This window comes from Pleuronectes platessa, chromosome 6, assembly GCF_947347685.1.
Source record: "Pleuronectes platessa chromosome 6, fPlePla1.1, whole genome shotgun sequence".
NCBI lineage: Eukaryota > Metazoa > Chordata > Actinopteri > Pleuronectiformes > Pleuronectidae > Pleuronectes > Pleuronectes platessa.
In genome coordinates this window covers 12,660,931-12,679,634 of record NC_070631.1, presented here as the reverse complement: position 1 = coordinate 12,679,634, position 18,704 = coordinate 12,660,931, and the positions used below count along the sequence as shown (strand labels likewise).

Below are 18,704 nucleotides of genomic sequence, written 5' to 3'. Positions count from 1 at the left end.
CCTACAGATGTGAGGGGCGGAGAGGAGGAGGGGGGGGAGCAAGTGATTGACAGGTATTTGAGCCAACAGCAGCGCCTCAGCAGGGGGCGGGGACGCAAGAAGAAAACCCTGCCCTCTGAGTGGAGGCAGCGGCGAGAGAGCTTAATCAGGATCACACAACAATAATGAATGGAAACGCGTCGCAGCCAAGAAAGTTGAGCAGCAGTTTGAAGTAACTTCGGGAGGGATGCGCGATCTGCGAGTAATGGACGGGCCCGGAGAAGAAGGAGCTGCTCTGGAGAGGAGAAAGTTTCATCTCTTTTAAATCCATGACAATAGCTTTCTGAAGGGAGGACAGTGGAAATACAGTGTGAAGCTCGACATGGAGATACACGCGTAAATGGCACAGAGGGACAGTAACAGCAGACTCCTGCGCTGTCAGCCTTCAATCCGGAGAAGTGGATTATCTGGATTCGAACGTCCATGAGACTCTCGGGAATACTTGGAATGAGATTTTCATATTTGCTTTTTTAAACTTGGATTTATTATTTTTATTTTTGTTGTTGTTGTTATTGATCGTGAGTGAAATAAGTTGAAGGATTTGGCCCCAGGGAGAAGATGGGCAACATAGAGAGCGTGGACGGCCAGTCGGACATGATGAAGCATCACATCATGCCCCTGAAGGTGCCCATGCCCGACCCGAACGAGCTGGAGGAGAAATTTGCCATTGTTTTGGTGAGTTGTTATCCCCTCTGTGTGTCTCACACTTTATTTACGATCACCTCACACTGACTTACGGGTTTGTTTATTTGTTTGTTTTACTGTTAGCTCTGTTGTCTTGAGCCCATCTGCTAAATTTCCCCCGTTAAATTCCATCCAAGAATCAAGAGATCTTTATTACTGTCCATGTGCAGGTACAATGACATTTTGTGTGGAGCTGCATACACCTCATTAGACAACACACAGTAAAGGATAGAGCATTAAAAAAGAAACTATAACTAAAACTATGAAATATTAACAGAGGTAATTAATGTGTATTTACAAGGAATACAAATAGAGACGACACAGACCATACTAAAATAAAGTGATGAATACGAATTGAAATAGTGCTAACACATTATTATAATTATGAAAGTTTGTTTGTGTGTGTGTGTGTGTGTGTGTGTGTGTGTGTGTGTGTGTGTTTGTGTGTGTTTACACTCCATCCTCCATTATGAGCTGCTGATGTTCTAAATGAAGGGACCTGTCCCGCCCCTCCCTACCTCACTCCCTCCCTGCCTGCTGTCCCCCCCCCTCTTCCTCCCCACCTCCTCCTCCCCCTGCGGTTCTTTTGTCTCCTCCAAAAGTCAGAGGAGAACTCGGCGTTTGGCTGAAGTGGCAAACACAGCCCAGCATGGTGGGTGAGGGGATGGGTGGTTTGGATCTACGTAGGCAGAAAGGAGGTTTTTACTGTACGCAGCCTTGGCACAGAACATCACAGCAGCATTCCCCGCCTGGGTTTAGCCTGCACACACTTTATTCTCGCTGCAGGCGAACCATCTGAAAGCAACATTTTCTGAATTCCCCCAAAACTCCCACACCCGAGGAGCCTGCCCCCCCCCCCCCCCTTCCTCCTCACCCCATCCCCTCCTTCCTACTCCTCACACCAGGCAGGAGTGGAGCTGCTGCCTGAGCTCTTTTGTAAAAACCACAGTCAACAACCACTTTTGCCATCCGTCAGCTCAGTCAAGTGACTCTGTCATCCCACGTCAAGAGGGGACTTTACATGCTCTCTCTTTCGACAGGTGACACGTTGAATAATATCAGTGTTACACTCAACAAGCTATTTATCTATCTGTCTATCTATCTATCTATCTATCTATCTATCTATCTATCTATCTATCTATCTATCTATCCATCTATATATCTGTCTGTCTGTCTGTCTTCTGTTCAACAGAAAATGAATCTGAAACTATTTCGCTGCTGTGATTAAATTAATAAGTCAAAGAAGAAATGAACCATTTTCTGGTTCCAGCCAAATCAAAGAGGATGATTTACTGATTTCCTTTTCAATCAATAAATCAATCAATCAATCAGTTTGATTTCTATAGCACAATCCATACAGAGGTAGGATAAGAAGCAGTAAACATGGAAAACCTTACACAAATGAGAGAGAAAAACATAAAGATGCTGGACAATAAATCAACCATAACACAGCACACACACATATATTAGAAATACAATATTCGACCTAAGTCTGTGTATGAATCGTGTTCCCATGCTCCACACGCACTCAGGCAGAAAACAGAAAGCTCTTCAACGTCACTCCAACTTGTTGCTCTGTTACGCTGTCGAAGGAGAATACACTACCTGACCTGTGTGTTTATTTACGTGATCTTTCTTTGTTAAACAGTAGCATGAGGGTTTCTCCCAGGTGCTTATTTTGTGCTCCTCACTCCACATTTCAACACAACCACACCCGGACTTGATTTTCCGCATTTTGAGACCTTAATTACGGTATCGAGCAGAAAAGAGACAGGATCCTGACAGCAGCCCGAATACTTTGTGGATCCTCCGTGTTTTCTGGAATTAAAAACCATTACTTGCTTGCCAGACCTATCAGCAGCTACAGCGTAAAGCCCTCTTTTGAGGAGACTCAGCACAGCGAGAAGCCATTCAAGGCCTGCTTGTGGACTGCTGTGCTAAGTGTCAGCCATTATGACAATTATAGAGTGTACTGTACAGCAAGCGTGAATATGACAGCTCAAGTTGGGTCTCTTTCTCTAGGGCCTCAACGTTTTAGGGGAATGTGAAGTTTTTCCACGTGACCGATCTGGAACCCTCACATTTTCCTCAAAGAAAGACTGGGAATGGTTTTATATCAACATTCAGCCTGCCTGGAGACGGGAACAGTCTGCACTTGTTTGCCCTTCCACACAACATCAATCCCTGTTATTATGTTCAGCCGTGCAGAGCAGATGATTTCTGTGAGAGACGCAGTAGACTCAACAGTTCAGTTGTTTTTTCGGACTGGGAAAAGTTTTCAGGCTCCCCGGAATCCCACTCCAGCCTATACCTCATATAGTATCTCTGAGTTTCCTTTACTTTTGTGGGAAAGAAAAACAAGTGTGTATATTTAATTGTTCTTATCGGACAGTGGGCTCTTCTCTGCCCCGCTCGCCCCTTGTCGTGAGATAACGGTACATCAGTTAGCCTCCCTCTTTGTGGTCGGAGCTCTTTCAGGAAGACAAGGCAATGACTTTGATGTCTGGCGGTGGTTGTATTTCTTAGGTTGCCATGTCCAAGGTGACAGAAACACTCAGTTAACCTTCATCTCTCTGCTGAGCTAAGCCAACTCTGTTGTCTGTATTTGTAACTCAACAAATAAAACACTCTCCATAAATGCATATTTAAAAGTGGGAAGTTCCCCCTCCTCTGGACCACTATGGTTCCTGCTGCATGATGGCACGCGGATGTGATTGGATGCGTCGACATCTGTGTGGCGAGACTGCCCTCCCTCCCTCTCTCTCTCTCTCTCTCTCTCTCAGACACAGCTCACAGACGTCCCACCGGAATGACACCAGCCCATGATGATGTCATGGGTGCAGCGTCCTTCGCCAGTGTAGTAATATCCAGAGACTAATGACTTTAACAGGGCCCCGCTCTACTGTACTGTAGATGGTGCGGGGCGGTGAGAGAGGGACGAGACCCCTGGGTTATAGCTTCGTCTGCTTCACGCTGGTCTGCTAATAAAGTGCTTGGGTCAGATTTGACTTCTTGCAGCATGTGGTAAAGGCATCGGATTCGCTTCTTCTCGTCTTTTCTGTCCAGCGCTGTGAGGAACGGCCTCAGCTCTGTCTTTTGTGGTTGGAAACAGCTGCCTGGCATTTTCCTGTCTTCATTTTTACAGAGGAAATTACATTGTAGCCAATGGTGGTTGTGGTGGTGGCTTCGCTCTACAATAAGAACTGTGTTCATGCAGGCTGCTACTTCTGCACAACACGCAGTTAGTTCAGCGAGAGTTTTAGATCCACGTGAAACCTCACAGGTAGATGAACATAGACGCCGTGTCTTTAAAATCTTTAAAATATCCTGTCTGCTGGTTGTGTTTTCTTTGAGCTCTTTTCTCTTTGTCCTCGGTAACTTTGACTTATTCCTGATTCCAAGTGGAAGTGGAACTTCTCATTCACTGTTTCTCAGACGCTCCCATTTCCTGAGCTTACTCTCGCTGTTGGTCTGGCCCTCATAAAATAACCTTCTCCATATGACTCTGCGCTTATGAAAATGATGTGAGATGAGTGACTGGCATTTTCAAAGGTGCACGTCTGGCCCAGGATCCTCTTTCAAAGTGCCCCCGCACCAATCCACTACTGGATTCCTGCGGTCTAGTCCCGGCTGAGGCCACATGAGAACGCAGAGAGGGGAAAATTCCCTTTCAACTGGCGGCCCGCCACTGTTCTCGGTTGTAACGACTTTACCAGCGTTTTTTAAGTGGCGCGCACATATTTAAGAGCTGTTACGGGAGCAGCAGGCGATTATTTTCACCACTTGATTGGGCTGGAAAGCATCGTTACTGATTTGTCTGACCCTGCTCGACGCACCACGTCCTTTAGGCTCTGACATCGAGTTGCATCATGTGCTGGTTTGCACCCCCCCCGCCCCCCCCCCCCCCCCACCAATGTTTGATTGAACAAGAGGGAGGTCCCTGGAGTTAATGTTGGGAAAACTACAGAAGAAGAAGTGAGCATCAAGTCAGTGTTGGTCAAATCCGAAATGCTGACGATGTGACTCCGGCGCCCTGTCTGACGTCACTACCTCCTGACGGCTGCAGTCTGAAGGAAGCTGCCGTGTCTGATAGTTGCCACTCAAGTGGAACTAATGGAGTCCAGATGTGCAACGTGTTTACTAGACATCAATCCTAAATCATTTTTATTTCTCCTAGTGGCACTCTGAGTTAATTTATGTGCAGAATATTTCTAACGCTCCCTTTCTCACGCATCATCATCATTGCCATCCCTCTCTTTTCTGAAGAGAGAAAACGTGTTTGTTGCATCACACGTCTGGCTCAGCCACCCACCGCCATGTCCCTGGAAGAGGGCGGGGGTTACGGGAGTTGAGGGCACACGGTTAACTTGGTTTTAGAGCAGCAGAGCAGGCTGGTGGTTGGTGGTTGGTGGTGGGGGCTCAGCACAAGGCTGTCCACCTGGCTCCCTCCACCCTCGGGCTGCAATTCCCCCCAATCTGTGCCGGGCTTTATGGCAACTTTAACTGCCTCTCTTCTTCCCTGCATGCTGTTATTTTGGAAAGCAAAGGTCAAGTTAAAGACCATGACTGAGCAGATGTAACAAGGCCACATTCGAAATAGATTCTGTCTGAGATTTCCTCCTGAGCTCTACCTGAGTGGTTAAATGGTGATGGCACTGATGTCAGGCTGATGTCTGCACTACCGATATGAAGCTCCATCCAGCCGCTGATAAGTGAAGGTCAAACTATTCCTTTAAACCCTGTAAAGAGACAGCACAGGAAATATTTGTTTCCCCCTTTTTTTAAAGTCACATAACTACAAAATTTGTGGATTTATTCATTTTTTGCACATGTTTGTAATATGCATATGTGAGTGGGTGTTTTTTTTGGTTTGTGTATGTGTGTGCAGTTGTGCGTGTCAGTGGGGGTTTGCGTGCTGCTCTATTGCAGCTGCACCAAGGCTGTAGGTCTGAGAAGTGGTTTCCTCCTCAGTACAATGGGGACTCTGTCAGTCAGTGTTGTTTCAGACGGGGGGCCTCATCCCCTGTTGCCTTTTGTGCCTTCGTTTGACGCCCAGTGAAACGGCTGTAAACTGGTATCCAGTATATTACACGGCTGGGCCTGGTGCTACTTCTCCTATACACAAGTGATGTAACATAATTGTTTCCCAGGCCTTCCCACAATAGCATAGTGTTTTTTTATCTTGTCGTTTCTCTTTTTTCATGACTTGCGCTGCCGTGTCACTGTGACACTTAAACTCATGAAGTCATATTGAGAAACAAAGGGGGATTTTTCAAAGACTTGTGACTGCTAATGGGACTCATGTGAATTCTGTTTTTTGTTTTTGTTTTTGTTCCTCTTTCTTTTATCTTCACCACCAGGGGAAAACATCTTTGGAAAGTTCATATAATTCAAAACTTGTCATTCTGTGCTGCTCAGGCTCACAGTTGTTGCCCTTTCTCTTTGGCCGACCTTCATCGTTTTAACCTGGCAGTGTGTGAAAGGGCCCGGCCGGCATGAGTTATTGAGGCTTTCGTGTACCTGCATTCCTGACATTCCTCCGTATATATCATCAGTTGGCCGGGGCTTCCCTGGGATGTGCACGGATGCACAGAGGAGAACAAACAGGATGTTTGCCACTGCACAGGAATGAAGGAATACTTCCAGTTCATGACCAATTTTCACATTCATTAATAAGTCACTCTTAACATCCTTAATATCTTTGTTTGTGTCCACATTTCCCCGAAACTTTGACATGTTTAAAAAGGACTATGTTGAATAATTTTGTTTTTGTCGAATAGTTTCACATCAAAACATCAGAGATAAGGTTTTGTAAACAAGTGTGCATTTCAACTTCGCTCACTTTTGAAGGTCGGGGAACATCTGGGACCTTGAGCTTTAAGGACATTTTCATCTTTATCTCAGGCTGTGGTTGTTGGTTGGGCTTCAAAGAACTCTGTGATGATGATAGTCTCTAGCTCGAAGCCAGCTATCACTGCCGTCAATCACCGCCATGTCATAAATGAACCCATTAGCAAATGGGCTGTGGGAGGCGGTTCTTGATTATCAACCGAAAATGGCAATTCCACAACTTCCTGATGCACTGAGTGGCCGTGGAATGTACATTTGGCTGTGTTTTAAAAGAAGGGACCGGAGGGAAAGTTATTTTCTCCCAACAGAGAGACTCAGAGGTCACAGACCAGGAGACGTGAGCTCATGGGAGAAGCTGAAGGAGGCTTCAGAGTGTGCTCAGGCCGGAGAAGGTTAGGTGGTGGATTAGCACGAGGGCAGGAGGAGGCTGAGAACATCACACCACAGCTGCAAACTGTGTTTCCCTTACTTGCCGATTTAACAGGGATTTAGCGCTACATGATTTGAGCTTCGACGCCACATTAGGTTTCAGCCATTAGCGAAGCCTTGAGTCTCGGCCATTTGTCTGTGCTTATCTAGGGTAATGTAACACTTCTTTCTGGATGGGTCTTGTTCTCTGGTTGGTGGTGAACACACGGGTTACAGTTTCTCACACACAGTCTAATTATTCATTATCGCAGACATGGTCGGACCAGTCTGACACCCAACTTTAGATTCTCAACAGCACATGTACAACACCAATCACCTTTATGATCTGAAGTTAATACTGGAATGGCTCTTAGTAGAGGAAACACCCCTGCCAAGGCCCAACAGTCCCTTTATGACGCCACATTTAAATCCAATAGATCTGGACTTTTATTTAGAACTGCACCAAATTGCACACACTCATAAATATCCATTCAAGGGGAACTCTGGATATTCACCAAAATGTCATGGGTTCTTCCCCGACTCATACAACATCCTTCCTGATTTCAATAATGATATAATAAACAGAATTCTAAGAAACATTACACTACTTAATATGCAACAGGAATCATTGTTAATATAATAATAATATGAATTTTTACTAGTTATTAATAAACAGTGTACACAGTCACTAAGGTTACAGTCTTAATTCTGACATGTTTTTTAGATTTTTTAAGAATCAATTGTTCATCAACAGCAATTCTGAAAATGTATTAATTGTTTAAGTAAGTAAGCTTAAGGAAAATCCACTGACAAAGCCTTTAGTTGTTTTTCATTGGGATCTCTTTGTTATCTATTATTTACTGTAAAACTCAGCTTGTATCTGTTGAAGAGAAGTTGAGTTTACAGACGTCTTCACCTTTCACCTTTTACAGTTAGAAAACAGTTTGTTGAACCTTTGTTGTCTAATCACTTGTTTTTCCAGTGTCGGCACTTGCATCATGCTTTGGGATCCACATGTCAAGAATGAGGTTTGCCCGCTGACACTTCATTAGCACCTAAATGAGGTGCATGTCTTTACCTGTTGTGTTAATATCTCAATAAACAAACTCTTAACTGGGTCTGTTTATATTTGCTTTGTAAACAAGGATCAGCATTAGGAGGCGTGGCCAAGGAGAGGCCCTGAAAACAGAGCTGCTGGGAGGGCTGGTGAGCGTCTCCCTCCTGCTCCTCCAGCATCTTTGTGCAGGAGGACTCGCGCTTTGTTGTGATTGCCCGGTTCGGGTTACCTCACAAAAGAGCGACAGGGCGATCGGGTGTCTGCCCAGAGAAGGGGGGGGGGGGGGGCTGGGTTTTCTCACACTCTGCTCTGCTGCCTTCAGCTCAGTGAGGTTTTACCTTGGAGCTGGACAAACACACATTCATTCATCCACACAAACAGATTGTGGACGTTCGATGTGCAACAACACACACTCGTATTACTCAGAGCAGCTCCTGAACAAACCCCACATTACTCAGGGCAGTGTTCGGTTTCCTGAAGAGCGCAGGAAGTCCCTGCTGCCCCCGTGACGACCACGGCCGAGCCTCTCATCCTGTCTCCTCTCATTGTCTTTCAGTATCAGGGAAAAGGAGGAATTCTAACTTTAGCACCGGCTGCACCATGTCTTAATAAAAAGCTGGTGTGGTGTTTGTAGATGCTGTCATCGGGAGAGTCTGATTCACACTTACGTTCACTTCGAATGACATCATCGTATCAGGTCATCCGGCTTGAGTAGCCCCGCCTTATGTAATCTCATAATCTACTGTTAAGTGTACGTGATGTACGGCCGACAACACGCCCAGACGTCAGCGCCGTATTTACCCTTCCTGTCTGTCTTGGCGTTTCTGAGGGTGGAGGCAGTTATTTATTTCTCTTCTTCTTTTTTTTTCTGAGAGAGACATTTATTTTGAACTATATCCAGCCACCTCTGGCACAGCCGGGCCTGCTGCATTACTTTCCCTTCTAAAATATGCTCAGTTAATATGCTGAAAGAAAACAAAGTCGTGCCAGGTCCCATATTCGTTGTGTTTTCTTTGCCTCCTCGTTGGCTCCCACTTCCTGACAGGGATCAGGGCTCTAGATTTTTCGACCCTCTCCAGACTTTACCCTTTGTTTAAACATTTTCCCTTTTCAGCATTTTCCTCTCTTACAAGATCCCTGAAGTCGTTTTCTGAAACATAATATGAGGAAAAAAAGAAAGATTTCCTGCATTTTTCAACACAAACATAAATCTGAGTGTTCTCCTGGACTCAGATCTAACCTTCAGCAGCCATATCAAGTTGTAGCAATATTTTATCAACCTTTTATCCCGTGAAGCATAAAGCAACAGTCACAAGATTTCCATCCAAACAGGATGTGGAAAAGCTGATTAATGCTTTTTTTTAAGTCTCGGTTCATAACTGTTTCTTTTCAGGCTTCAGATCCTCAAGTCTCAGAAACAAATAGGATTCATCTCTGAACTTGGAACAAAAAAGTCAGACTATTGATTTCAATTTACCTGTCTACAAATCGTTTAAAGAATGAAAAGTATAATAGCTTAGTTTTGGTTGGTTTTAGTTCTTTAGTTTTCAAGTTATAAATTTACATCGTGGTAAGAATACTTATTTTTTAATTAAGAAATACATTTTAGCACTCGGTATGGGTATCGCTACTGATTTCTTGAACCGTCCACCCATATTGGATCTGATTTCTGTCAGTTAGGGAAATTTCAGTAATATCAATTTTGCTTATGTAAGAGATTCTTGGAAACCAAATCTTGTAAATTGTGCAATGATCCTATAAGCTGGTGCATTATTAAAATATAACCTGACATACTGCAGATCATCATACTTTGCTGGTGCTACAGTGTTTGGTGTAGACATTAAATAAATATTGTTTTTATCAGAGGAAAGAATTGACTGAAGGCGTGTGTGATGTGTCACATCTGCTAATACAGATTTTGTGTTGCTACTTCACTGAAACACTTGTCCGTAAAACAAAAAGTGGTTGTAGCATATTAACGCTGTATAGTTTATCATATTTCAACATATTAAAGTAGCGACAGGCCCACTTTATGATATGTGCATGTGGAGAACTTCACTACCTTCTTCAGTGATGTTCCTTTAAATGGTCTCAGAGATTCTCACAGTATAATCAACTCCATTTCGCACATCTCATTCATGGGTTTGTTTTCATCAAGCTCTACGCTGTCTTCGTTGCTCTTAAACTCAAGAATCCAACTGGACATCTGCCTTCAGCTTGGCAGTGGCTTCAGTCGAGCAGCTCCCTGTAGTGACGCTCGTGCAGCCAGATCTTGTTGCATGAGAAGACGGGCACACGCGAATCTAACAGGATTAACGCGTCTGACATCCATGTGAACAGAACTATAAAAGTCATATATAAAACGATTAAGCTTACAAATGTTGTAATTCCAGTATATTGAATATAATAAGTCAGCATGTTTGAAATGTCAAGCTATTCTTTCAACGTTCATATCTTTGGCTCTTGTAGTTTTTATTATTAATTTTGTTTTTCAGCCTCTAGTGCCCTGGCTGTCTAATATGACAATAACCAACCCTTTGTTTGAATTGTGTTTTCCAAGCTCAGTGCAGTGTTGTGTGAGGCTGTGACCTTTATGTTGGCAGGGCCAGCTTCCATTTGAGTAGTGCCGCAGGTCCTTTCTTCCCAGACCCCACCCTGATGAGCTGATCTCAGACTTGTCATGGTTCTAGACGGCTGTGTGTGCCCTGTCTCTGAACTGCCACAGGCTCCGTCCAGCGTGGTTTGCACTAGAACCACCCACTCCTTTCCCTCCGAGCTGATGACAACTAAGTCTGGCCTGTGTTAACTTACCAGAGTAGATAGACCCTGCGTTTCCAGCCTACCGATACAGCACAAAAGAGGGAATCACACTGAATGCATTTTCTTGGTAGGCCACCTTTAGGGTATTACAGTGGGGAAATTACATGTACATGATATAAGATAAAGCATTAAAGTTCTATTATTGTTTCAGGCCTACAACTGCGCCTAGTCCACTTATAAGGAATTTATCTAAGCCAGGTCGACTGTGCTGCACAAAGAGTACAGCTTCAGACAGTAGGCCTGCTATAAATCAGGATCAGTAAATCAGTCAGTTTTAATCAGTTTCGCAATCTCATCTAGTCTCATTCTTTATAACAAATGAAATAAATCACTGACAAAAGTGTATAGACTAAGAGAATGGCACCCAGCAGAGTGCATAGCTACGCCAAGGCCCAACAGTCCCCTTATGAAACCACATTTAACTTTAGTCTATGAGAAATCAAGGAAAATGCTGAAAGATCTTACAAGGTTAACAAAAGTAAAAGAATGTCCCTGGTTCCCCTGATCCGGATCCATATCAAACTGGAATGGGTTCTTCACTACTGGATACCACTTCCTTCCACCAAGTTCTGTGGTAGTATACTCCTGCTTACAAAAAAAACAAACATACCAAAAAACTGACAAGTGTGAAAACATAACCTCTTTGGTAGACGTCATTTACTGGAAATACAAAGTTTAACATCTCACTTCTTCTTCAGGGTTTTGAGCAAAGTTCACAAACCCAGTTCATATCAAAATGAAACAACTTTCTCAGTTTCCCAGAACAGTGGTTTGTGCAATTTTATGAAAAGCACACTCTTCAATGACAACAATGCAGTTTCATTTTTACCACAGAGAGCATGCAGAATAAACATCTTCAACTTTGAGAGTAAATTGGTGATGCAGAGTCCGCTAGAAAAACAAACAGGCGGAGTAGATTCTGCAGGCAGAGTGATTTGTGGTCAGCATTTAGAGAATGGTGGTGTGATATCTCATCCTGACTGAGAGTGTGAAGCTGTGACAGAGAGACGAGGGAGGAAACATCTTGTCATCCATTTCATTTGTCTGTCCGGGGGCCTCCGGCCGGAGCTGCAGGTCAGGGTCTTACCTCTGGGCTAATTGTAAATCAGCTCGGATTAGGAAGCCGTCCAGTGGAGGGCAGATGGAGTGGCCATGTTCACTCTGAAGTCTGCAGTGACCATGGCCTCTCCAGCCCCCCCCCCCCCCCCCCTCTCCCCCTCAGTTGTGGGGGCGTGTGCGTGACATGAGCGCTCTGCTGAGTCCCTGATGGCTCTCCTGGACTCTCCGTGGCTCCTTAAGCAGCAACCTGACCCCGTCAACTACTTTAAAACAAGTCCTTGAAATCTCCGTCTTCCTTTGTCAGCGGCTCAAATGTCTTTCTGTTTTAGAGTTTAAACCTCGGTTGGCCTGTGCTTAGAGTTCACATTAACCTCTTTAAATATATATATATATATTTTGAATTAAAGCTATATCAACAAAAAGGATGACGATTGGATTTTTTCCTAAAAAAGTAACAGATTTTTTACAGTGTATTAAGTGTATAACAATATAAAATAAAGAATTTGTTTTTACTTCTTCGCTGTAGTATGATTTTTTTCTTTGGAAGAAATCGACATAAAAAGTTCCCAAAAAATTAATATTTCTACAAATTGAAATACATTAAATACAGTGGAGTTTCCATTTTGTTTCCTAGGTGGCCTTGTGTGGTGACTCACTCTGTTGTCCTTGCTCACAATGGGGGTGTACTGATCTGAGGGATAGTGTTGATAATAGAACCGGTTCATCTGGTTGTGCAGTGGTGTTGTGTTTTAGCTGGATTCTGCTCCACACAGCACCAGGGGGCAAACACTGACCCTGCCCACCAGCCATTGTGAGCCATTTTCTATGAGGAAAAAAATAGCTCAAATGTCAAAGGATGGGAATGGCACAGCACCAAATCAAAACAAAGCTGCACATTGAATCCTTTGTTGATCCGGTCTCAGGTCGAACCAGAAGGGCCTCGCTGGAGGAGGAGAGCGCATGTGGGCAACATGGCTACATCAACAAGCACCAGACATTTTTGGCATTTCTGTAGTATTTCATCCCTCAAATGGGCCGGGGGTGTATCTGAAACCAAAAGGAGCCACACCAGCCCCCTCGCCGCCATGGAAACGACTTCTTTTAGCTTCTCGTAAAAAACAGGAAGCGTGAGATAGCATCACTGTGGGAGAAAGTGAAATGAAATTAGCCAAATTGGGTTACTTGGCTCAAATTACCCAAATCTAGTGAGAAAGGAAACATCCCCTCTGCTTTTGGTCTGGTGTAGGGAGAAGTCTCCTCTCTATGCCAAGGTTCATGTGGCTTTCATACCTGTTATATAAACAGTTCTTAACACGCGGCTGCTCACAGTTCCACCTGTATTTGTTTACATCACCTGAGGCTCTAACTGACAGAGAGCAGAATGTTATCAGAGTCTCCGGTGTGCGCTTAACGAGAATTAATATTTATTCTGTGGGGAAGGGGACAGGGCTCCTTGTACTTTTACTGATCATTATTGAAATTGTGTGATTGTGTGTCTGTGTGTGTGTGTGTGTGTGTGTGTGTTTGTGTGTGTCTCTGTGTGTGTGGTCTTCATGTATGTTATTCAGAATCAAATAAACACAGAAATCAAGGGGGAAAACAAAGGGAGCTGGACTTTGGAACTGAACAGATGCTGCAGCCGATATCTGGGTGTTTTGTGTCAAGACCAGGCCTATGGAACATAATCTGAGGTCTATTCAAAGTCTCCATATGCTACTAATTCATTAGAGCGACCACTTGAACTTACTAAGCTATTATCAATAACCCAACCTGTTGTTTTAGCCATAAACTGATAAATTCCTATCATGGTTTTCCGGAGCAAAAGGTTGTGTATTCAGATGTCTTCAGAAAATCATTAAATGTAGGGACAAGAAAATGTTAGGCCATTTAACTTTTAAGTTGATTATCAAGATAGTTTGTGTTTGAGTAATGAATAAATCAACAAATTGTTTCTGCACTACCCTCAATCACTTGATTATTATTCATATAATGCATCAATTTCATTTACTGTAATCAGTTAATGAAAGTTCTTTGAATATGTGTTTTTCTTTCTTATATTTATGTTTCTATGATAATCACTAACTATTTTTTAAAACTTTATAAAGTTGTGGGTTTTGTCCAGCCTTTGTTAAAATACTCAGACAGACAGAGGAGAGAGCAGCTTGGGGGTCAGACAAGAGAGAAAAGTTACTACTATAAACTACTACTATAAACAAGACACATTCCTCCTGTAATACTGGACATCTGGTATGCATGTTGTGTCTCTCTCCTCTCCGTCATGGGATTTACAAAGCAGGTTAAATCAAAAGCCCCATACGCACATCTTGGCATTGTATTCCACCACAGTTAGAGACTGTTAAAGATTTGTCAGGCATTTTATTATCTGCATTTTTTAAATATTTTTGAGGTTAACCGTTCCTTTGTTATCGCCGCCATGGAGGTTATGTTTTCGTCTCTCTGTTTGTTTGTTAGTTCTCAGGATTACGCAAAAACTTCAGATGCCTTATGGGTCAGGCAATAACACATTAGGTTTTAGTGCAGGTTCAGATCAGGGTTGGATCCAGGAACTCTAGACTTTAACATTGCAAGATTTGTCGTCTTTTTAGTTGATTCCTCAGAGAATTATTTCTAAATCTTGATGAAAAAATACAGACTTATTTAGGGGACTGGTATCCCTTAGCAAATAGGGCTAGACACCTTCTAACCCTCACCAATGTGTAGCTGATAGTGTAAGAGGACTGTGGCAGAGGTTCGCGCTCTACTGGGGGCTATTCTAGTTTGTTTTAGCATATGTTCAATTGTGATCACAAAAACCTGCTACTTTAATGGAACCTCTTAGTCATCACCACATGATTCATCATTGTGCCGATGGAGTGAGCAACGTCGTCCTGATGCGGAAAAACGAATTTTAAAAAAACTGGCATGTGAATTTCCACTAGTCCTGGTAACAAATATAGGTTGTTTTTTCCCTCTATGGAAAAAGACCAGTGTGAGCATCATGGTTGGCCTGGGATGGGTTAATGTTGTGCTTGAGAGGGCGGGCTGAGTAATAGCAGCAGGTTAAAAGTCAAGCTGATGGGCCGTTTGTGGGGTTGTTATGGGTGTAAATGTGGGTTCCCAGTACAAACAATCCTTCATGTGTCTTCAAAAAGAAACGCTGAGGCGATCAGTTTCAGGGGCTGACCAGCTCCCTTGTGTTGCTGCACTTCCTCATTTTTAAGTTGTCAAACCCTGTTTGTGAGCTTTTCACTTCAAGGAAGTAAATAGTCCAAAAACGTCAAGTCATATAGTTTGTGTTATTATAAATTTTACGTGGTAACAAGGAAACAAAACCCCGAAGTGAATTTTTTCTCCAGACACAAATCAGAGCATCCGATGTTTAATCTCAGCCGTGGTAAATTTGCCGCCTTGATACGTCTCATTGAAGTAGCAAGTGTTTTTTATTGCTGGATGAGATAACAGATCTGATAAAAGGTTCCTACTATAAGCAAAGTGTTGCCTGAATGATACTGAGACTCGAGAGTGAAGCGGAGATGCAGATCATCTCCTGCGGCAGGATGCTGAAAGTGAACACAGGAAGTGAGGTCATGGTGTAAGACCCCAAAATGTTCTCCTGTGCTCTACCGTTGGCGCCAGAGCTCTGTCAAATTCCAGTGATACACACTACTGTAACCACATACAGTAGCTGCTACAAGTGATCAAATGGTTAAAAAAAAGAAATTTTATATATATATATTATAGATTAAACTAATGCTTTTGTTTTGTATATTCACAGAATTCTATGAACCTGCCTCCAGACAAAGCCCGGCTCCTCAGACAGTATGACAATGAGAAGAAATGGGACCTGATCTGCGACCAGGTGCGTTCTCATTGAAACACTGCCAAATCTGCACACACACCACTGCCTGTGTTACTCTGCCAACCCAATGACCTCAGCAAACGCACAATATAATAACTCTGGCTCTGTTGTGTGTCTTCAGGAGAGGTTTCAGGTGAAGAATCCGCCGCACACCTACATCCAGAAGCTGCGAGGCTACTTAGACCCCGGGGTCACGCGCAAGGTGGGGTGCAAATGGCCTTTCTGTGTAAACGGCAACTTTACACATCAAAGTCTTTTATTTAGTGGAACTGTTTAAGAGCCTGTCACAACTCTCACAGCTCATTAGGCCGAACTGCGAACGATGATAAATCTGCCGCTAAACTGTTTCTTTCTTTTATGTCGCACAGAAGTTCCGCAGGCGGGTGCAGGAATCCACAAAAGTCCTGAGGGAGCTGGAGATATCGCTGCGGACAAACCACATCGGGTAATCAGTTCTTATCTCCCGTCTGGCCCGGAGCTCAAGGAAACCGCATTATTGTCTTGGCTCATAAGAACAGTCCCCGTCTGTGCTCGTGGTGCTGCCGCTGCTTCAGGGACCCAGGGCGGTTTTCTCTAGTGCCCTGATCTCCTCCTATTGTTCTAGCTTGCCAAGCTCTGCAGCTCCACTTCATAGAGCTGGTCCTCGTAATGCCCAGATGGTAGCCATTGTGCTGCCTCGTCCACTCCCCCATAGTGTTGAGCAGGAAGCTTTGTTGTGGATGCCAGAGGGACAGGAAGCCTGGCTGACCAACGCTGAACCCTGTGAAACGCACACACACACACCGGACACACACACATAAGGATACTTTTATGTTTACACATTTCTCACACGCTAAAGCAAGAAAGCTATTGTTGTACTATGTAATATTTTGTCATAGCGAGAAAACCCAGTTCACCATGCACCCGGTGTGTTTGTGGATGTTATCTCGAGCCTTTGTGGCCTTTGTCTTCACTGTTGCAGATTTTTGATTTTTGACTTTATAATCTGCTGTTATACAGATACTTGCCACTGAAGGAGCTGTGTCAAAAAAAATTAGAACTGCTTTTTATTTTTCCATGGCATTCACCAACCTCCAGGAATAACTCATATTCTAAATCAGGCCTCATCAATAACAGTCTCAACAGTTTCAATGTATTTCCCAGAAAGACTCAAAGGCAAAGAGGAAAAGAAGGGAGAGCTATTTTCAGCAGTCTTTTCGTGGGCGGGATTAAGTGTAACAGATGCTGGTTTATTGTGTGTCTGATTCCTGGGCCCTTTTCTAATGTGTTATTCCTGAGATTGCCAAGAAAAATCTGAAATAGCAACTGGTTGGAAGAGAAGTTGAGGGGGGGGGAAGAGAGAATGGGCAAGGGAGGAAGGAGCAGGGTGTCAGAGGCAAAGGGGGGAGAGAGAGAGAGGAGGGGGGGTGTTAGACAGGAAACTGATGATCAAGCCTGGCTCAGTGTACCCCCCCCCCTTCCCTCCTGCACCCAATCTCTCTGCTTTGTTTGCTTTGCTCTGTTCCTCCGCTCACCTCTCCTCCTTCCTCCCTCCTCCCTCCTGCCTCCTCCGCTCACCTCTCCTCCCTCCTCCCTCCTCCCTCCTCCCTCCTGCCTCCTCCGCTCACCTCTCCTCCCTCCTCCCTCCTTCCCTCCGCTGTACTTTGAGGCAGTTGATTGCCCTCCTGCCATTGGCTGATCGGCTGTCCCTCATCATGACCCACACTTTGTGACTATTTTAAGAACCTTTCACCCCAATCCTGCGGACCCCCCCCCCCCACCCCCCCAAGACAAGAGTTCCCTGAAGAAGTGGGGGGGAAGACAAGCGGGTCTGTGGGGGAGGCAGGCTAAATACTGTCGGCTGTCACGGATTCAGAAGCGAGCCCAGCTCCTTCAGCCTTATGCCCTCCACATTCTTTCTCTCGTCGCAATGGGAATTCCTTTGTTTGGAGTCGTTTCTCACTCCACAAAACTGGAGTTAAATGGGGAGGAAACCTGAACCCTCACTCTACTTTTCTTTCCATTGCATTCTTGCCGTTTTTCTTTCAGTCTTCGAGTCCCCCCTCGGAGACGCGGTCTCAATACAGTGGAGTGGAACCACAACCAGCTATTACTTTCAATATTTCACAATTAATTTACAGATTTGTCACATCACACATAACATAATAACATAGTTACACACACATACAGATGTGAACATGCACATATAAGCGTAGCATCATATTAATGCACATCCACAGGTACCTGTACACATTCATTCAATCCATTGCCTTGATGATTTCGCTTATATGCATTCAAAGCTAGTATTTGGTACTGTTAGGTGTCTCTCCCTCTTAACCCTAGTTTTAATTTTTATCTACACTATTTCCACTTTTTTAACTTGAATCACATATGTTGTATTGAAGGGTGTTTGCGTCTCCTAATCAGATTTTAAGGCTTGTTTTTTTTAATCAGATATTGTAAGCTGTCATTCGGTGTCTAGAAAGGTGCTGCGAAATAAAATGTACTGTTATTATTATATTTGTCCTTTTAATCCAAGAGGTATTCCACCTAATAACATAATAAATGTCATCCTTAGTTCTCATTAGTGAAAGGAAGGATGACCATGACCTGACTTATGAACCAGATTAACTCTTTTAATTAGTCGGCCTCACGTCGCTCTCCTTTTTCTCCTTTGATGGGTGAACGCCAGTCCTGAAGGATAAGGGTGTGTAGTTGATCTGGTGCCCTGCTAACCTCTCTTTGTTCTCATGCATCACAGGTGGGTGAGGGAGTTCCTCAATGATGAGAACAGAGGTCTCGACGTCCTGGTGGAGTATCTCTCCTTTGCTCAGTGTGCTGTCATGTGAGTACTTTATATACACACACGCACACGCACACACACCTCCTGACCCTTGTCAAAAGGAACTGGGTTGGGCAGTGGATCCAGCTGCTGGGTTAACACACACA

At 44.0% G+C, this 18,704-nt stretch overlaps 1 protein-coding gene across 8 annotated transcripts in view; it reads left to right on the top strand.

Annotated features, from left to right (window-relative positions):
- The first annotated feature begins 130 nt into the window (after positions 1–130).
- The window catches only part of fmnl3 (formin-like 3), a 33,813-nt gene continuing 15,239 nt past the window's right edge, over positions 131–18,704 (top strand). For all 8 annotated transcript variants that reach the window (XR_008338853.1, XR_008338854.1, XM_053425156.1 and 5 more), the window contains exons 1-5: positions 131–714; positions 15,693–15,776; positions 15,898–15,978; positions 16,145–16,221; positions 18,517–18,600. Coding sequence is in view for 6 of the 8 variants with exons in the window: in XM_053425156.1 (XP_053281131.1) it covers positions 598–714; positions 15,693–15,776; positions 15,898–15,978; positions 16,145–16,221; positions 18,517–18,600 (443 nt within the window). In the remaining 2 variants the exon portion in view is untranslated. The remainder of the gene's footprint in view (positions 715–15,692; positions 15,777–15,897; positions 15,979–16,144; positions 16,222–18,516; positions 18,601–18,704) is intronic.